The sequence below is a fragment of the Camellia sinensis genome, chromosome 9, assembly GCF_055761805.1.
Source record: "Camellia sinensis isolate YWXY chromosome 9, ASM5576180v1, whole genome shotgun sequence".
In the NCBI taxonomy this organism is placed as follows: Eukaryota; Viridiplantae; Streptophyta; class Magnoliopsida; order Ericales; family Theaceae; genus Camellia; species Camellia sinensis.
This window is the reverse complement of record NC_138969.1, coordinates 42,167,008-42,184,338: the sequence shown is the minus strand read 5'-3', so window position 1 is coordinate 42,184,338 and position 17,331 is coordinate 42,167,008. Positions and strand designations below refer to the sequence as shown.

General features: G+C 35.7%; 1 protein-coding gene across 2 annotated transcripts; it reads left to right on the top strand.

The window, feature by feature from the left end:
* The first annotated feature begins 4,551 nt into the window (after nucleotides 1-4,551).
* On the top strand, nucleotides 4,552-17,086 carry LOC114259540 (deneddylase). Of its 2 annotated transcripts, none has more exons than XM_028199559.2 (8): nucleotides 4,552-6,538; nucleotides 8,019-8,222; nucleotides 8,369-8,860; nucleotides 11,612-11,719; nucleotides 11,816-12,004; nucleotides 14,297-14,527; nucleotides 16,351-16,471; nucleotides 16,561-17,086. In XM_028199559.2, the coding sequence occupies exons 1-8, from the start codon at nucleotides 6,125-6,127 to the stop codon at nucleotides 16,671-16,673; spliced, it is 1,872 nt and encodes a 623-aa protein (XP_028055360.2). In that variant the 5' UTR covers nucleotides 4,552-6,124; the 3' UTR covers nucleotides 16,674-17,086. The 2 variants fall into 2 exon arrangements, with proteins under 2 accessions (XP_028055360.2, XP_028055359.2); XM_028199558.2 differs by having other exon boundaries at nucleotides 6,065-6,538; nucleotides 8,366-8,860.
* Nucleotides 17,087-17,331: the final 245 nt, after the last annotated feature.

Genomic DNA, 17,331 nt, shown 5'->3' with positions numbered 1-17,331 from the left:
TGGTAACAAGGAGAACAAGGATATTGGGGGCACGCCATGTATCCTGGGAATAACGTCGTACTAGATTAGTGGAAGGACATGCTGAGCAACTGACAAGGCTTATTGGGACCGAACAAGTTGTGAAACCGAACAACTTCTTAGCTCGGCTGGAGGAAAAATAAATCCCAATCATGCTACGCAAATGGAATCAAGGGGCAATTGAAAGGGTAATTTGTAAACAAATTGGGCCGAGCTAAGAAGAGTCTTCTTTGGGAGTTGGACCGCATAATGGGCCGAGATAAGGGCTGGTGTAGCTCGGTCTTAGGCCAAGAAGATATCTCATATTTTTTGGGTTTGGGCCGAACTATTGACCGAGTTATCGGTAGATAGAGGACCGAGCTAAACGATAGCTCTGCAGGGCGTCATCTCAAAGTCAAGATTGATAGTATTGCTTAAAGTATCACAGAGCCGAAGTAACTTGGTTGACCGCAATGTAAGCTGAGGTAAAGATGTCAGTCGAAATAAGTGGGCCTTGTGGTTAGCCGAGGTATTGGTGAAGAATGTCGGGCTTGGTATAGCTCGGCCGGTCTTGGTCTAACTCGGCCGGGCGCCATCTACATCATTACTTAAGCGTGTGACCGAGGTAACTTAGCTTGGTGTGGTTGCAGCAGCTTATTAAAAAGAGGTAACATCAATGGCGAGGGTCGAGCTGTGTATAGCTCAGCAGGGTGGCATCCGTTAGATTGGCTTTCGATCACACAGTCCGAAGGGCAGGGGACCGAGATAAAGTAGGTCGGGTGAAAATGTATAACCGAGGTAAAAGGTTCAACCATCTCACTTGGCTTGCAGTGATGAGACTCCTAGTAGGACTCTGCTAAGGAGAGTTAGAGTCCTACTGGGATTATGTAAACCATCTCACTTGATTGGTAGTGAGCAGGGTGTGTGATTCCTAGGAGGACTCTCATAGGGAGAGTTGGAATCCTTCTGGGATTGTGCCAAAGTAAAGTCTATAAAAGCTCATGACCAGACCTATGGACAGGTATCCCAATTCTTACTCTAGAATTCCCAGAGCTTTTTGTCTACTTGTCTATTTTACTGACTTAGGCATCGGAGAGGTTTCCGGCACACACCCGCCGGCTAGCTCACGTTTGTGTTTTCAGGGAGTAAAGCGACAACGTTTGGAGGAGCGCAGACTTGATCAACAGGATTATACGAGAAGATTTATTTCTTTCTCGTATAGTAATGTATTGCAATGCTTTTAACAAAAATCTTTAGAGAATCCATCTTTTTTTTATGCTTTCCAATTAGACAATGAGGAGCAAATAACGAATATGTTTTGGGCCGATGCACAAATGATCATGGATTATGCCCAATTTGGCGAGCATAGGCCATTTGCATCTTTTGTGGGATTTAATCATCATAGAGAAACAGTTATTTTTGGTGCTACGTTGTTATATGATGAGACTGCCGAAACATTTGTATGGTTATTTCAAACTTTTTTAGAGGCTATGTCAAAGAAGGCACCAAAAACTTTGTTTACCGATCAAGATACTGCAATGGCTAAGGCCATACCCATTGTCATGCCTGACACGAGTCACCGTTTGTGCACTTGGCACTTGATGCAAAATGCATTAAGGCATGGTCATTGTCTCTTTCAAGATAAGGGGGTAGATTCATGTTTGATATTGATGATGAAAATGAATGGAAAATGAAGTGGGGGGAAATGCTTGATACATATGATGCTCATGATAATTATTGGTTTAAGTTGATTTTTGGGGTGAAGAAAAAATGGAGCTGGCCATATGCTAGATCAACATGGGCTGCGGGAGTGAGTACAACACAACTTAGTGAATCTTTTAATGCATTTTTGAAGGATTACATTCGTTCTGATTTTAATTTAAATGAATTCTTCATGCATTTTGAAAGGGTACTTTGTGAGAAGCGGTACAAAGAGTTAAAAGCTGGATATGCTTTATGCTAAAGGTTGCCAAGGGTGAGAGCACCTTCATAATGTTAAGTCAAATGGGTAATGTGTACACTAAAAATATTTTTGAGAAGTTTCAAGATGAGTATTTTCTTTTTGTTGAATGAGACATACAAGCAATTGAATATGTTGATGGTTGTAGCCTATACACAATTGTTAATGTTATTGGAAAAAATGCAAGGAAAATGAAAATGGAGATGGCTGGCTCTTTGGCTTGTAGTTGTTCAAAGTTTGAAAGGAAAGTGATTTTGTGCAGTCACTGTTTGAAGGTTATGAGAGAAATATTGAAGTTGAAAGAGATTCCTTTACAATACATTATGATGAGGTGGACCAAACAAGCAAGATGAGAAGTTGTGACGGACAAGTTGGGAAATGAGATTCAAGTAGATGTCGAATTCAAACAAGCCTCACGGTATAAGACATTGATGACCGCATTTAGATCAATAGCATGTAGAGCTGCTGAAACTGAGGAAACTTATGGGGTATGTTTGGTTTGTGTTTGAGAGATGTGTTTTAGAGATAAAAAGTACGAAAAGTTGTTTGGTTTGATTTTTTTCAAAAGATGTTTTGAAAAATTATTTTGAGAGAGAGTTTTGAAAAAAGTGATTGATTTGATGTGTGTGAGAGAGAGATTTGTTTGGAAAACTTGTTTGGTTTACAAGTTTTGAAAAAAAAATTTGGGAAAATTTGTTTGGTTTGATTACTTTTAAAAACTTATTTGTAGAGAAAATTTTCCAAAATTTTTTCAGAAATACAAACCAAACGAACCCATGATTTTTGTTGTTCACAAGTCGCTGTATTAGGTGCACATGTTGAAAGCAAGATAAGTGCACATTTTTGTACCGAAAAAGAAGTAAGTATTGATGATCAACCTCAAACCTTGGAAGTGCCTTCTGAAGACAACAATCATGTTCTGCAAATTCCAATAGGATTGAAGAAAAAGCATCCAACTAGTAAGGGCAAAAGAAGGATAAAAGGTCCATATGAGCTGGCATTGCAAGCAAGTTTCAAAAAGAAATCCCGTGCACAATTTATGAGATCTTCAAAACCTGTTGCTGCTGCAACAGTGAGACCTTCTCCATTATCTATTGGAGGAGATGTAAGTATTCATGAAAATGTTACTCCTCTTCATCCTCCTCTTGCTCCCACTCCTCCTCCTCATTCTGTTGCCATGGGTGGTACAATTTCTCCTCCATTAATATATCCCACATATAATGTGAGTCAGATTTTTAGCCAATTAATTTGTGATTTGTCAATTAATTTTTCATTTGCATCTTGTTATGAATCGTAATATAATATGAATGAATTGTAGGCAAACAATTTGGCATATTGTACTCAACCAACATTTATAACACTACTTCAAGGTGAGTATGACATTGGGTTTCAAGATTCCGAAGGCTCACAGACAGGTTCTCAACCAACAAATAATTCGTACTTTTGCCCCCAAGCAGGTCACTTTCATACTCATTCATACTCATTCACAAGCAAGTCATTCCAAAACACTTATAATAAAATAAAAATAAAAAAGGATATAGAGAGTATGAATTACTAACAAAAAATTAAAAGAAAAATACACATTTAAGTGATTTTTTAAAAACATATAGAGAGTATGAATTACTAACAATAAATTAAAAGAGTAAGTGATTTTTTTTTAATTCTAGTATCACATTCCAAAACATTTGTTTTGACTATTAAAAAATTACACAAAAAATTAAAAAATCACTTATATGTTTTGGAATGTGATACTGGAATTAAAAAACTCATTCATACTCATTCACAAGCAGGTCACAAGCCATTACATTCAACTCTTAAGCAAATAAATCATTGCCACTTCATCAAACAAAAAAAGCCATTACATTCATGACCACTTGAACAAAATGGTAGTGGTCTACCATACATTACATATACATTCAACCTACAATTCAAGTCATACTCATTCTACCTTACATTATATACACTATTTCAAATACACTGGAATGACAACTACCACCAACAACAAAAAAAAAAAAAAAGGCAAAGGCGTAATTCAATTTTTCACCAACTCTTTCAATCACCATTGCCAAGTCTCTATATTGTTTTCTACTCTTCATAGTCATGTCTTTGAGCTCCCTATTCACGATAATTACTTCTTTAAGAGTGGACAAGACTTCCATGTGCTTTTCAAGAATATCATTCTCGACCACCTTCAAATTATGCCACATATGTGGAGGGATCCACCACTCAAAGAACTTACAACCATTCGGTGAATTAGGGTATACAAAAAAAAGGCAATTTGGATTATCCATTGACTGAGAAATCTTAACCATAGCTTTTTTGCCACATCGACAATTACGGTTGTCGAATCTAACTTCATGAATGTTGTCCATACTTGCATTTGTGCTTGACATTGACATTAACCTACAAAAAATTATCAAATAGCAAAGCACATGAAGACATCTCTTAGGAAAATTTGTTTACAGTACAAAAGTATAAATGTTATACACTACAAAAGTATAAATGTTTGAGTTCATGAACTCTTACCGAACAATACTATTCTTTTTTAGTTAATAGAACAATAAATTTGAGTTGCATGATATAGCAACTTATGAGTTTTGTCTCCATTGTGGATGTTTCAGTTTGCATATGAACACATAATATAGCAGCTTATGAGTTTTGTCTCCATTGTGGATGTTTCAGTTTGCACATGAACACTTTCTTTGGCACTGCTGAATCAATAGAATATAAAAAACACCCTTCTGCTATTAGGTGAATTATGGAAGTAGAACATTTGTTTGGTTGTTTGGTTGTTTTTTTGTTTTCTTTTTTCATTTTCTAGAAAACACTTTCAAATATCCAACCCAAGGCCTTTATGGAAGAATATCTGTGGAGTTCAATACTTTCTTGTGAAATGCTATGTTAACATTCAATGCACAATATACACATTTATTTAAACATAATAACATATAATTAAAATAAAAATTCCAACTGCAAACTCCACAAAAACAGAGACAACCCTATTAACCTAATGAATTCCCAATCTCTCACCTGGCCTAATTTTGAATCATAATACTGGATCATTGATGTTAGGACATAAATTCATATTTGTATGTCAACTAGGCTTTCAAGTATAATTCTCAGATCAGCAATTCAATGAGAGAATATTCAAATTATATTTAAATAATCACAAATTAAGTCATCAATCAAAATGATAATAATAATAAAAAAAATTAACAAACAAATCAAAGAAGAATTGGGGCATCACAGTGGCTTTTAGATAAACAACCACTTTAATCCCAGCAAAACTAGCTTGCTTTAGAATTGGGGTATCACAGTGTCTCTTAGATAAACAACCATTTTAATCCTAGCAAAACTATACAACTTACAAGAGAACATTTTACTAAACATTTTAACCTAAAATGGTGGTCTCTCCATCTCAGATTTCCTTTATCTGTGGTGAAGGACGGGACATTTTAACCTAAAGGGACGAGAAAATTTTAATCCCAGAAAACAACCATCTCAGTTTTTTTTCATTTCACTAAACATTTCAACCTAAAATGGTAGTTTCTCCATCTCAGATTTCCTTCATCTCTGGTGAAGGACGGGAAATGGCCGAGATTATTTGGGGGGAACAACATTTTTTTTTTTTTTTTTACCTTTAACTATGGTTCGCGGCTTCAATCGCGGCTCAAATCACAATCCAAATCTTTGGAGTAAGACAGAGGGAGAAAGGGAGAACCTACCGATGTTTGCTGCTGACTTGGATTCGCCCTTATCGGTGTCACGAGATACCATTGCCGTTCACCAAAGCTGAAGAGGGAGGGAAAAAAGTGAATCGGAATGAAGCTTTGTGGCTGTGTTGAATACAAAGAAATTCAATTTTTTTTTTTAAACCAAACTTGATCTGAGCCGTAGGATCCAGTCCTGCTGACGTGGCCAAATCCTGGCCCTTGACAGGAGGAATGGCCGGAGGCTTTGGCAGGAGAGGATCCGGACTCGTTAAAAACAACTACTAACCCACTTCCCAAAAAACCCTAGTTTCATAGGTGAGGGTCTAAAGATTAAGATTAGAATAGTCTAGGGGTAAAACGATAAATGTGATAGTTTGAGGGGGCAAAACGAAAATTTTTCTCATTTCAAAAATAAAACCCTAGCTTCATTTCAGAGCTCGAAAAACCCTCATCAATGGCGTTTATTCAATCTCTCTCTACATCTACTCCCTTCCATCTCTCTCACCGCCAGTCTGTCTCCTCCAAAAACCTCACAATATTTCCCAAAATACGCCTCAGAATTCTTGGAAATTCTTTTCCAGTCCTCGCATGTTCGGCTCCGAAGTCGACTCCGGCGACCGAGCAGGACATACTCGAAGCCGTCGCGGAGTCCGACGGAAAGTCGCTTCCCGGCGTGAGAACTTACGAGAACGACTTGGCTCGGCTTACGCTGGTTGGAGCCGTGGATTTTGAGCAGGCGTTAACGGCGGCCGCCGCAGACGGCGGTGAGACCGCCGCCGAACATATTGCTTCCGGCATGCCGGCGATGGTTGTGGAGACCGTGTTTCCTGGCCCTCCCGACGAGCGTAGCACCGTCTCGACACGGCTGGTCTGTTCATTTTCTTGCTTTTCTGATTCTTTAAGCTTACTTAGATTTTATAAAAATTTATGTATATATATGCATTTACATTCATTTCAATCCATATGAGTTCAAATTTGAGTAAAAATTTATTTGATACAAATCACTCCAATGGATTGGATTTTAATATAAATTTGAAGCCGTGGTACACTTGATGCATGCACATATGATCATTTTGTTTCCGCAAATAAGATTGTAAATTTTGTGATTGAATTCAAAAGTTGAAAATTTAAATGAATTTGAAAAGATCAAAAGTCTAGAGATTTGGAAAAAAATAAATTGAATTTAGGGCATAACTTATTTTGGGAAAACTCAAAATATGAGACATAAACACTAACTCAAGCCTTCCCTTTATAATATTATTATATAAAGAATAAGATAGATTTAAGAGCTTTAATAATGACAGAGTGGTAAATTCGAAAGCTTCAAAATGGTCTAAAAAATATTGAATTAACATTTGAGTCTATGTTGATTTAGGTAAAAGAATTAGTTAAAACTCAATTTTATAGAAGTTTGTGTCAGGGAGTGTTGAGGTTTTTAAGTGATTTATACCCAAATTTCAATCTCAAATAGGTTTGAATTACGGGTTGGAGATGCCCTAATATTATGCTGACTTTGATGGTAAAAGCTTTTTTGCAATTATGCTTTGTTTTGTTGTTGAGGAAGTGAGTGCAAAGTATAAATTTATTTATACTTTTATTGTATGAACTGGGCCTTCTACCATATGGGTTGGTGCATGAAAAACTTACTCAAGTAGCTGCCTTGTTTTGATCATAACAACTGTAAATGTTTTCAGATAATTGGCCGAGATAGGTGATACTATGATAGAATCACAGTCATATTGTTTGAAGTGTTGAACGGAGTGGGGATTTACATAGTAACTACTAGGGGGCGAACAAAAAATTTATCACCATCTGTTATCGGATGTAATTGGTTTATGTTGAAACTAGTTCCTTCATTCAAAGTTGAAGCAGTGACTGTCAAAAACTATGCCGCTAAGTAAGTAAGCAGGAATTAACTTGTATCTATGCGCAGTAAATGTCGGATGTGTGTGTTTGTTTATATATATCTTATACCACAATCTCTACGTAGGTGTTAGGTGTTGGAACCTGTCTGGCATAGATATATGTATCTTATATCAACTTCATAAGAGAATTCTTCTTAGTCACATTGCAATGATGTGGTATTTTTATCAATTATTGCTCGAGGTCTAAAAATAACGATCACAAGTTTATCATTAAATCCTCGATGTCTTATTTGAGAAGAGTATTACTTTGCACGCTCTTAGGCTCTGTTAACAGGTGGGTCAGTTTTCGGGGGCTTTTTTTATTTAATACAAAACATATGACGCATGTTGTAAGTAGCTATTTTTGTTTATATCATCTGCTTGATCATGTGATATAAGGACATGTTTCTTGCAACTATTTTCTAAAGGTTCTTGTTTTTATAGTTTTTGCCAGCTAGAAAAGTTAAAGAGAAAGCCAAAAAGCTCAAAAGTTATCTCACTGAAGATATCCTCTCCAACACTACATCTAGGAATATACTTGCCATGACATTTAGACAAGTGGTTATGGAACAGCTTTGGAATTTTGAACTGGTATTGTTTAGACCTGGAACTGAAAGAAATATGAAGGAGCTTCAAAATCCTAGAGAGGTTAGATATAATTCAGTTTTCTTGTATGCATTTTTATTTTCAGACATGTGCTTTTCTCTGCTGTAATATCATGTTTAATATGTCTGTCCTGCAGGTGCTGTGTGATACTGATAGGTTGAGTTCTCTTGTTCCTTTCCTATCAGCAGGTCACTGCATCATTTGCCCTTAGCTCATCAGATGAACTGGTTATTTCTTTGCTTGGAGAAGTTGTTTGCCTTGCTGCTCTTGAAAGCACTGAAAGACATTTTCTTCGTAACTCTCTGGGAAGAACATCAAATAACTTTTTCCACTGGTTTCACAAGCCTGAAAGGATTGCATCAACAGATTCATCAGTTACCATATATAAGTTATTTGACGATGAGATTATTGCAAGTGCTAAAAGTTTGCTTGAAACTTTTAACTCGGAAAAGGGCAATTACAAGCCTTTGCAATCAAATGTGAATTACTCATGGTGGACATTACCAATATATTCTAAATTAGAAAAGATTGGTGGTCCTGAGTTTATTACATGGATTAATGAGTATGTACCTGCTTATCTGCTTCAAATTGACACTGATCGACTTCACAATGTAAAGTTTGAAGGTTGGAAAAAATCTGCTGAGAATAGATGGGAAGTCCTTCTGACCCACTTTCAAATGGTACTTGATTCTTTCCTTCATTTTTGGACCTCAATGAGTGTTGGCTTTCTAGGATGTCAAGTAGGGGCAAATGTGCATGCTGTTGTTGTTATACGCTTCCTTATCTGACATTCTCTTTCTAGCTTTGTTTTCCATCATTCTTGTTGGTTTGGTCATATTTACTTGCATTTTTTTTTTCTTTTTTTTTTGTCCATTCATCAAATCATGTGTAGAATCTGATATATTTTGTTTATTGTGTGTTGTAACTTGTAAGGTACATTTAATTCTTAAACTGACCTGAGAAAACCAAAATAATAAGCCAAAGGAGAAAAAAAACCCCTTATAAATGGGAATTGAAGTTTGCAATAAGTTATTTTCATGTACTTGACCAAATAAGTGCCAATCACTCTGAGATATATTAAAAATTTTATGATATCAATTAATATAGTTTTGGAATATGATACTTCATTCCCAAGGTTTTGAAAAGCGGTTGTGGTTGCGGTTGCCGTAACGGTTGTGGTGACGCGGTAGTGGTTGCGGGGTATAAAGGCCGTAACGTAACGGTTGCAGTAACCGGAACCGTGATTCTTTATTTTTCGCACAATGTGAAGAAAACTTATCAATACGCATATTTTTTTTTTTTCTTTTCAGAATCATATTTATTGGAGTTTAAAATAAATTTTGATCAATTTTTATTAATTTTTTTAAGTATGATCCAATATATTTCATATTTTCAAATCACTGTAAAAAGAGTTTTACATTTTATTTCAATTCTTAGTTGCACGAAGCGGGAGCAGGGGCGGGAGCGGGGAAGCGTGAGCAGGGGCGGGAGCGGGGAAGCGTGAGCCGATAGAAGTTTCTTAGGTTGGGAGCGCCTCGGGGAGCGGTAATATATATATATATATATATATTTTAATACACATTAGAAGTTTTTTTATAAATATTTTTATTTTAATACACATTAATTATTTTTTATTTATTATATTTTTTAAATAATGTGTTATTGTTAATTTTTTTTATATTTTATTTTACATATATTTATTTGTGTTTTTTTATTAATATGTATAATATATACTCATATATATATATATATTATATTTATATGTGTTAATGTTTTTATTTATATATATATTATAAAGATTATATATATTAATATTTTTATTTTTTTAATTAATGTTTTTTTATTACATATATTAAATAATAATGTGTTAATATATATATATATATATTTTTTTTTTAAATATATATATTTATATAAAGATATATGTTTTATCTTATATAATATATATATATATATATATATTTTGAACCAGATCGTATATAATATATATAAAGATATATGTTTTATACTTATATATGTACGAATCATATATATCAGGCGAGAGAGAGAGCACGAGTGAGAGAAGGCAAAGACGGAGGAGACGATGCCGTTCTGCGAGAGCGAGCGAGAGAGACGAACTGCGAGAGAGAGAGACGAAAGACGATCTGCCATAGAGAGACGATCTGCCAGAGAGACGATCTGCCAGAGAAGATCTGCGAGAGAAGATCTGCGAGAGCGAGAGAGAGAGAGAGACGATCTGCCAGAGAGAGAAGAAAAATGAAGCAAAGAAGCAGGACGATCTGACCTTCAGGTACTTCACCTTCTTTCTCCCCTCTCTCCTTGTTGACCAACAAGTTAGGGTTTTTGTTCACAGTCACCAACGATCCCATCTTGGACAAGATCGCGTTTCTCTCTCAACAGAAACGCGATGCTTACACGTTTCTTTCTAAGAACCGCGGAATCGCATTTCTTACGAAGATTCATGTCTTGGTTGCACGATTCCTGCAACTAAGTTTCAATTGTTAATGATTTTAAGAATAATTGATTTTAAATGTCTACAAATTATTTTTTACCAATACCTGAACTAATTGTGCCATAAATTTAAAAAAAATTATAAAGAAAAAAAATTCATATAAGATTTTTTCTTTGGATTTGGATCACTTGAGTATTTGTTATTTTTTTGTAAGTTTTTGTTTTTTTTTTTTGGGAAAATGAAGCTATTTAGAATATATTGTAAAAGGGTGTAACGGTGTCTAATGGACCGTTATGGCCATTACGGTACCACTACCGCCGTTATGTAATACTGAAACGGCCGTTACACATGTGACTTTCTGTCACAACGCTATAGTGGCCGTAATGGGTTACGTAACGGTTGCGGCTGCGTTTTAAAACCTTGTTCATTCCACTTCTGTCTAATATGGCAGACAGTTTTTAAATTTTCCAGCAATTCACTAAAAAAAATAGCTGCAAAGTTATGCAATGCTATTGTCCTTAGCAACTGTATGATATATATCATATGAGTGATATGTTATTATACATCATTTAGAGCTTTGAGTCTTAACTTCAAAACAATTTTAAACTTTCAAAAATTTAAGGGGCCATTCTAGTGTGCATGTCTACCATCTTGCAAATAAACAAAAGCTAATAAAAAAAATGAAAGTTTGGAGATCTTGAGCATAAAGTTGTTCAAAATAGGATGAGAATGACGATTTGTGAACGACTTTCAAATGCACATCAGTGGACAAGAATTATTTCTTTTGGATATATTATGTGTCTATTTTTTGAGGTCAGTGTTGATGGAACCTGATTGCTAAATATAGTTACATTGTGTTATGTATATACACACTAAAATTACTTAGGTTGATAACAGTAAAATGACTTAGGTTGATAACAGTGTCATGTTGGATTGATGCTCTTTTCATTGTCACGTTTCTCATGCAAGATATTTGCAGGTTGGGTTGGCTAACATTCTAGACATGTACTATGAGGATTCGTACACACTTCCAAGTAAACAACTACGTGGTACGATTGCAAAACCTGTCAACTTGTTCACTAATAAGGTATGAAAAATGAAAATGCACATTGTGTCTGATTTTACTCTTGGTTAAATGTATTGACTTCATGTTAACTGCTTAAATTGCTTCCAATTATCACAGAGAATCACTTCACTGCTGAAATTGTTCTCCATTACTCTTGCAAGTGGATTTTTTCTTGTTACCATCAGCATTTTTGGTCAACTTTGTCTGCCTTACTTGCGTACTGGAAGAAAGTACCCCAGCGAAAATCATTCTCTTCAATCATCTGAGATTGACTATATGCTGCATCGGGATATTGAATCTACTAAGGTATGCATCCCTTGTGACCATTACACTTTCTTCTATTATACCTCATTTTTGTGTGTTTTATGCACACTGCACAAATGGCTTGAAGTAGCTGCTGTGCTTGGAGAATTAGAATAAAGATGGTTTGCAAGTTCTCTTGAGGTGCAGCTGCGATGCAGCAATATGTCGTTCTTCTTTGTTTATGCATAACCTATTCATTACTCGTGGTTGGCGGAAAAAAAAAAAACGAAAAAGGTTCTTTAAGTAGTAACAAGGATGCCCAATGCAGATTCCTTATCAATAGATAAGCAAGTATGTTGTCCCATCCTGATGTTTAACTGAAATTTTGTGTGTTTATAAACACCCTCATCATTATATCAGTGCAAATAAAGGGTTATGATTGCCTCACCAATACTTGCAAACCAAACCAAACTAAGTCTAATGTCACAATCAAGTGGGGTTGGTTACATGAACCATTTTTTGCTATTCTGTCAAGGGCTAACTCAACTAAGTTAAATAAAATATATATATTTTTTTACTACCGCATACTTTGTCTATTTAGGTCTACCCTCCCCCTACCATTGCCATTTATGGTGGTCATATGACTTTCTTTATTGTTACCTTCTACAGGTCTGCATTGTACATGATCAAATTGTCTTATCCTGTTTTCTCTCAACTTATCTTCAATTTGTGTTACTCCTACCATTTTAGAAATATATATTTATTTTTAGATTTTATGAGAAGTCTTTATTGGCATTGCCGAATGGCATCCCTTAAGAGCTTTGGCTCAACACAAGATCTTGTAGCACTTACCAATGAGGTCCTTTCAATTACGAACCCCAATGCTACACTTTTTAGTTATTGGGAATAAGTACTCTTTGAAATTGTAGCTTCAAAGCCAAAGAGGAAAGCTTCTTCTAATTTGAAGGTTTCATTGTAGCAGCAAAGAAAAAGGCAATTTATGCTGCTTAAAATAAGATAAGGAGGTTTCACACCTACTGGGCGTGAAGGAATCACTAATCTGGCAGTTATAAATTTGCCGGTTTCCAAGCTCATTATAAAAGATGTGTAAATTCACTATAAATAAGTAATTGAAGTAAGACTACCAATAGATCAGGTAGGAGACATACAATCTATCTTTCCTGATCTTACCACACATCCATCTAAACATTTTTCATTTCAACTGCACTCACTTTATGAATGTATTATTTTTTATTGCCCAACATTTGATCTTTCAATTTTTTTGGTATTCATCGATCACTATGATAGACACACTCTGCCACTTGAGCCAACTTACTTTTATTCTATTTATCACATTATCTCCAACCTCACCATCCTTATTAGTAATTGAACCTAGGTTTTCAATAATTGTTGAAAAATAATTTCAAAATTGTTGGAACAACTATGCAAATAGCTATATAACAGGTGTGGCATGGTGTAGGGGTAGGTTACTTCTCATTTGATCCTTCCTAAACTTGCAACCCCCTCTACCAAACCCATCTAATTAGGGATGTGGGTGGTTTTGCCATGAAAGTGATTCTTCTTGTGATTGTCCATTCCCTGGAAATTGAGTTTGTGGTCCATCTTGCTGGCAGGGCATTGAAATGTTCTGCTGTCATAAGTTCAGAACAAATGCATCTGAAGGAGTTCCCAGCAACAGGAGTGTTGCTGAAGGAGTTCCCAGTTGGATAGAGTGATGCATGATAGTGATGGCATCTTCTAATTTCCATAGAGGGGTTAATACATGTTATTTAATCCATGTGACACCCTCAGATATGGCACACCTTAATTTTTTGGCATGTAAAAAAGGTGCAAATAAAAGCCTAGAACTAAGCATCCAGAAAGCAAGTTGCACGACTATTTTTTCAAAGAATACTGTGTTTGCTGATGTTCTGCACTCTGGATTGCTTATGGTGCCAATCCTGAAGAAATTGTGAAGTGAAGTGAGGTTATTATGCATGATCCTCCAAACCCCATGGAAATTCAGCTTATTGTTATCCAAAAAAAAAGCTTGATCTCGGGATAGTAAAAAATGGGTATGCATATGCTATCTTTATGCAATGTTTGGTTTACTAAATACACAAAAAAAACTACCGTGGAAGAAATTAACAAAATAATTGTGTGAAGTCTTACACCAGTGGTACTCCTCATCAGCAAAGGGTTTTGCATTGCATATTTCTCTGACTGATGCTGCTAGCCATGTGCCTACTAGTTGATAACTTGATATTCAGTCATTTATTTTTCACTATTGTAAACTGTCGTTCATTCCTTTTCCAGTTTCTGTCTGCTTTTCTTTAATACGCTACATCTTTGTAGTTGGAAGATTTTTGCATCTCAATTGTGAAAAAAATCAAAGACGCCTTTGGCTGGCCTGGGAATATAATGACAGAAAAGAGTGTTGGTGCCTGGATTGGTGAACTTCCAGCAGTCTTAAGAAAGCTTGGTGAGGCTGATTTGAGCCTTGGAGAGATTCCATCTAGCTCTGCTCCATTAAAGGAGAATGATGAAGAATTGGGGACATCCACTCAGGATATTGCAAGTTATCAGGTATCTTTTTAAACATTTTCCCCTTTTTTTGGTGGCCAATCCTAGTTAAACATGATAGAAAACAGAGAAGAACAATGAGAGAAAATCTTTATGAAAGCAAGGTACTCCCTGATGTGTGTTTGTTGGTGTCATTCAGCTATCTGCACGCTGTGTTCTGCTGACTGCTAATACATGCCCTATTTATGCAGAGTATTCCTTGCCATGCATTTTGAGCTTTCTGTCATATTTCTACGTGTACACCCCTTGGGCACATGCTCATGAAAGATTGCATATAAACCTATACAATCATTTACACATCTAGTTTGGAACTATTATACTTCTGTCTAAGTGGCAATGGAAAACATATTCGTTGTTTTAAGTAGTCACCAAGAATTACCAGTGGATGGACCAACTTTGATTGCTTACTAAGATTGGTGTAAGGACCGTCATATTTAGGCTCAATTAAAGTTTAGTATACTTCAGAAAATCAAGTTAGTGATTTTATGGCCACATGGTTGAAAATTATTTCGGCTAGAAATGTATTCCTTTGGCAGTTCTTGAATGAGTTGTAAGAGGTCCCTCATTATTAAAGTTTCATGGATCTCTTAGTTTGTGTGTTTCTGGATCCTGCTTTTAGTGTATAAAATGTTGAGTTTACGGTGGCCTTTTACCCTTTTATTTATTGATTCTTAGGTAACAGTTTATTATGAATGTAGTGGACCCCACTTGATTATGACACAAGGCTTAGTTTGGTTTGGTTTGATTTCAGATAAAAGCACATTACAGAAATCTTTATTGGCATAAGCATTATCATGATGAACTTCTTGTAAGCGTTGTCAATTCAAATATGATCTAGATGCAACAAATTTTTTGACCTCCCCTTTTTAATATTGTCAAAATAGTTGTCTTTTCAAGCTCAAGAAACTCTTTCTGTTTTGTTATCTTGAATGATTGGCATTCACACTCTTCCCTGCCTCCCTCTTCTATTTCATCTCTTGCTTTTCTGGTTTACTTGTTTACTGAAAGAATTTTAAAGGAAGAAAGGAGAGGTGGGGGTGTCTTCTTAAGAATGCTACACTACTCACGTGTTGGTTTCAGTTTTCTATCTACAACACAGTTAAACTTCTGTGAATTCTCGACTTTGTGATTTTAATAGTTATCACTGTTGTCAAAACACTCCTTTTTTTTTATTGATAAATTTTTATTTTAAAAAAAAAAAAACAGCACCACAAGAGGAGGTGCAACCCAGTACACACGCAGTGTGCCCTCAACTCTGACTTGTAAGACTCATGTTTGTTGTTGTTGTTGTTGTATTTTTTTTTTGTGTTAATTTAATCCTCTGGTTTACTCTTCGAAAATGCCATCTTAGATTGTGTTCTTGAACTAGGGTGATGATCTTCTAGTTATAAAGATGTGCTTCTGGGCCATTCTTCTTTATTGTCTTTGTAAATTTCCTAAACCTTCCATAGGTCAATGGCATGATAACTATTGCCTGCAAATTCAATAGCTCATACAACTTTAACCATAAATTGGAGGACAATTTTTGAAAAAACAAAAAACTGAAGAAGACAAAACTTTCTCACAGAGACATGTGGTGGAACCAACTATTTGGAGGCGCCAGTGAATTGTTTGAAGCTTTGCTAATGTGTACCTTTGTAGCCTTAATCTGTCCCATATTTTAATCTTCCATTGAGATATGCTTGGACAATGTTTCCAGTGGAAATCGTGTGTTAATAAAATACCAGGGAGAACCCTGCAGGACTTGCCCTTTTTTGCATTTTTAATGCTCCATAACCTGTCATCAATGATTGACTTTCCTTTTTGCCTTCCCGGTCAAACTTCAGGTGGTTCTATCCACTGATGGAAAGATTGTTGGGTTCCAACCTACAAGCCGGGTGGCTGTTAATCATTGGGCAGCCAATCCGTTAGCCAAAGAGCTCTATGGTGGAAGAAAACTTTCCCCTGGTAAAGACCGGTTTCGTTGTCTCTTAGTTTGTTTTGTGTATACTACATCTACCGAACTCGTGATTTTCTCTGTGTCTCATCTCATGCAGGTTTTATTGAACCCGGTCTTAAGAAAATCAATCCAAGAGATCTTGTTGTATTAGAATTGTTGATGTCCGTAAATCCCCATTCAAGTTTTGCATTGGCCAGGCTGGTTGAATGATTATTGTGCAACGACTGTAAGTTAGAAGTAATTCACACAGCTGTAACATATTTCAAGTGCGAGTTCTGATGTGACAATCGAGGAGTCTTTTGGTGGATGCCAATAATATTTAATTAAATTTTGTTTGTTCATCGATGCTCTGTTGTTTGAAGATGAATTTCTATCGCATGTTTCTGATTTTTATGGTTTCTTCTCATTGTAATTGAGTCAATTTGTTTTATAATAGAAGCTAATAGTGTCACTAATAGCTTAGATTTGAACTTTTTTGTGGATAAACAGTGTAGTGTTGAATGGTAATCTAGTAAGGGCATGTTTGATTGTCCTAAAAGGCGAATTGGGAGTCTCTTAAATTGTAATTCGATTTTTGGGAATGCTGGAGTCTCATTGGAATTGAAATGACAATTTTTCTCTCATTAAGTTTTGCCCTTGCTCATTTGTTGAAGCAATGTTTGCATTTCGTGTTTGGATCATAAATTCGGAGAACAATTTGCGAAGGGAAAAGAAAAGTAAATGCAAAACAAGTCAAATAGTGAAAAGTTGGCCAACTGTTCATGCATATTTTTTGACAACATTATAGCTGGAAATTGGAATGTTTATGGAGAAAGTTGAAAGAGTATTTCTATTTTTAAGGGTTACCTCCCTTGAAATATTAAAAAAT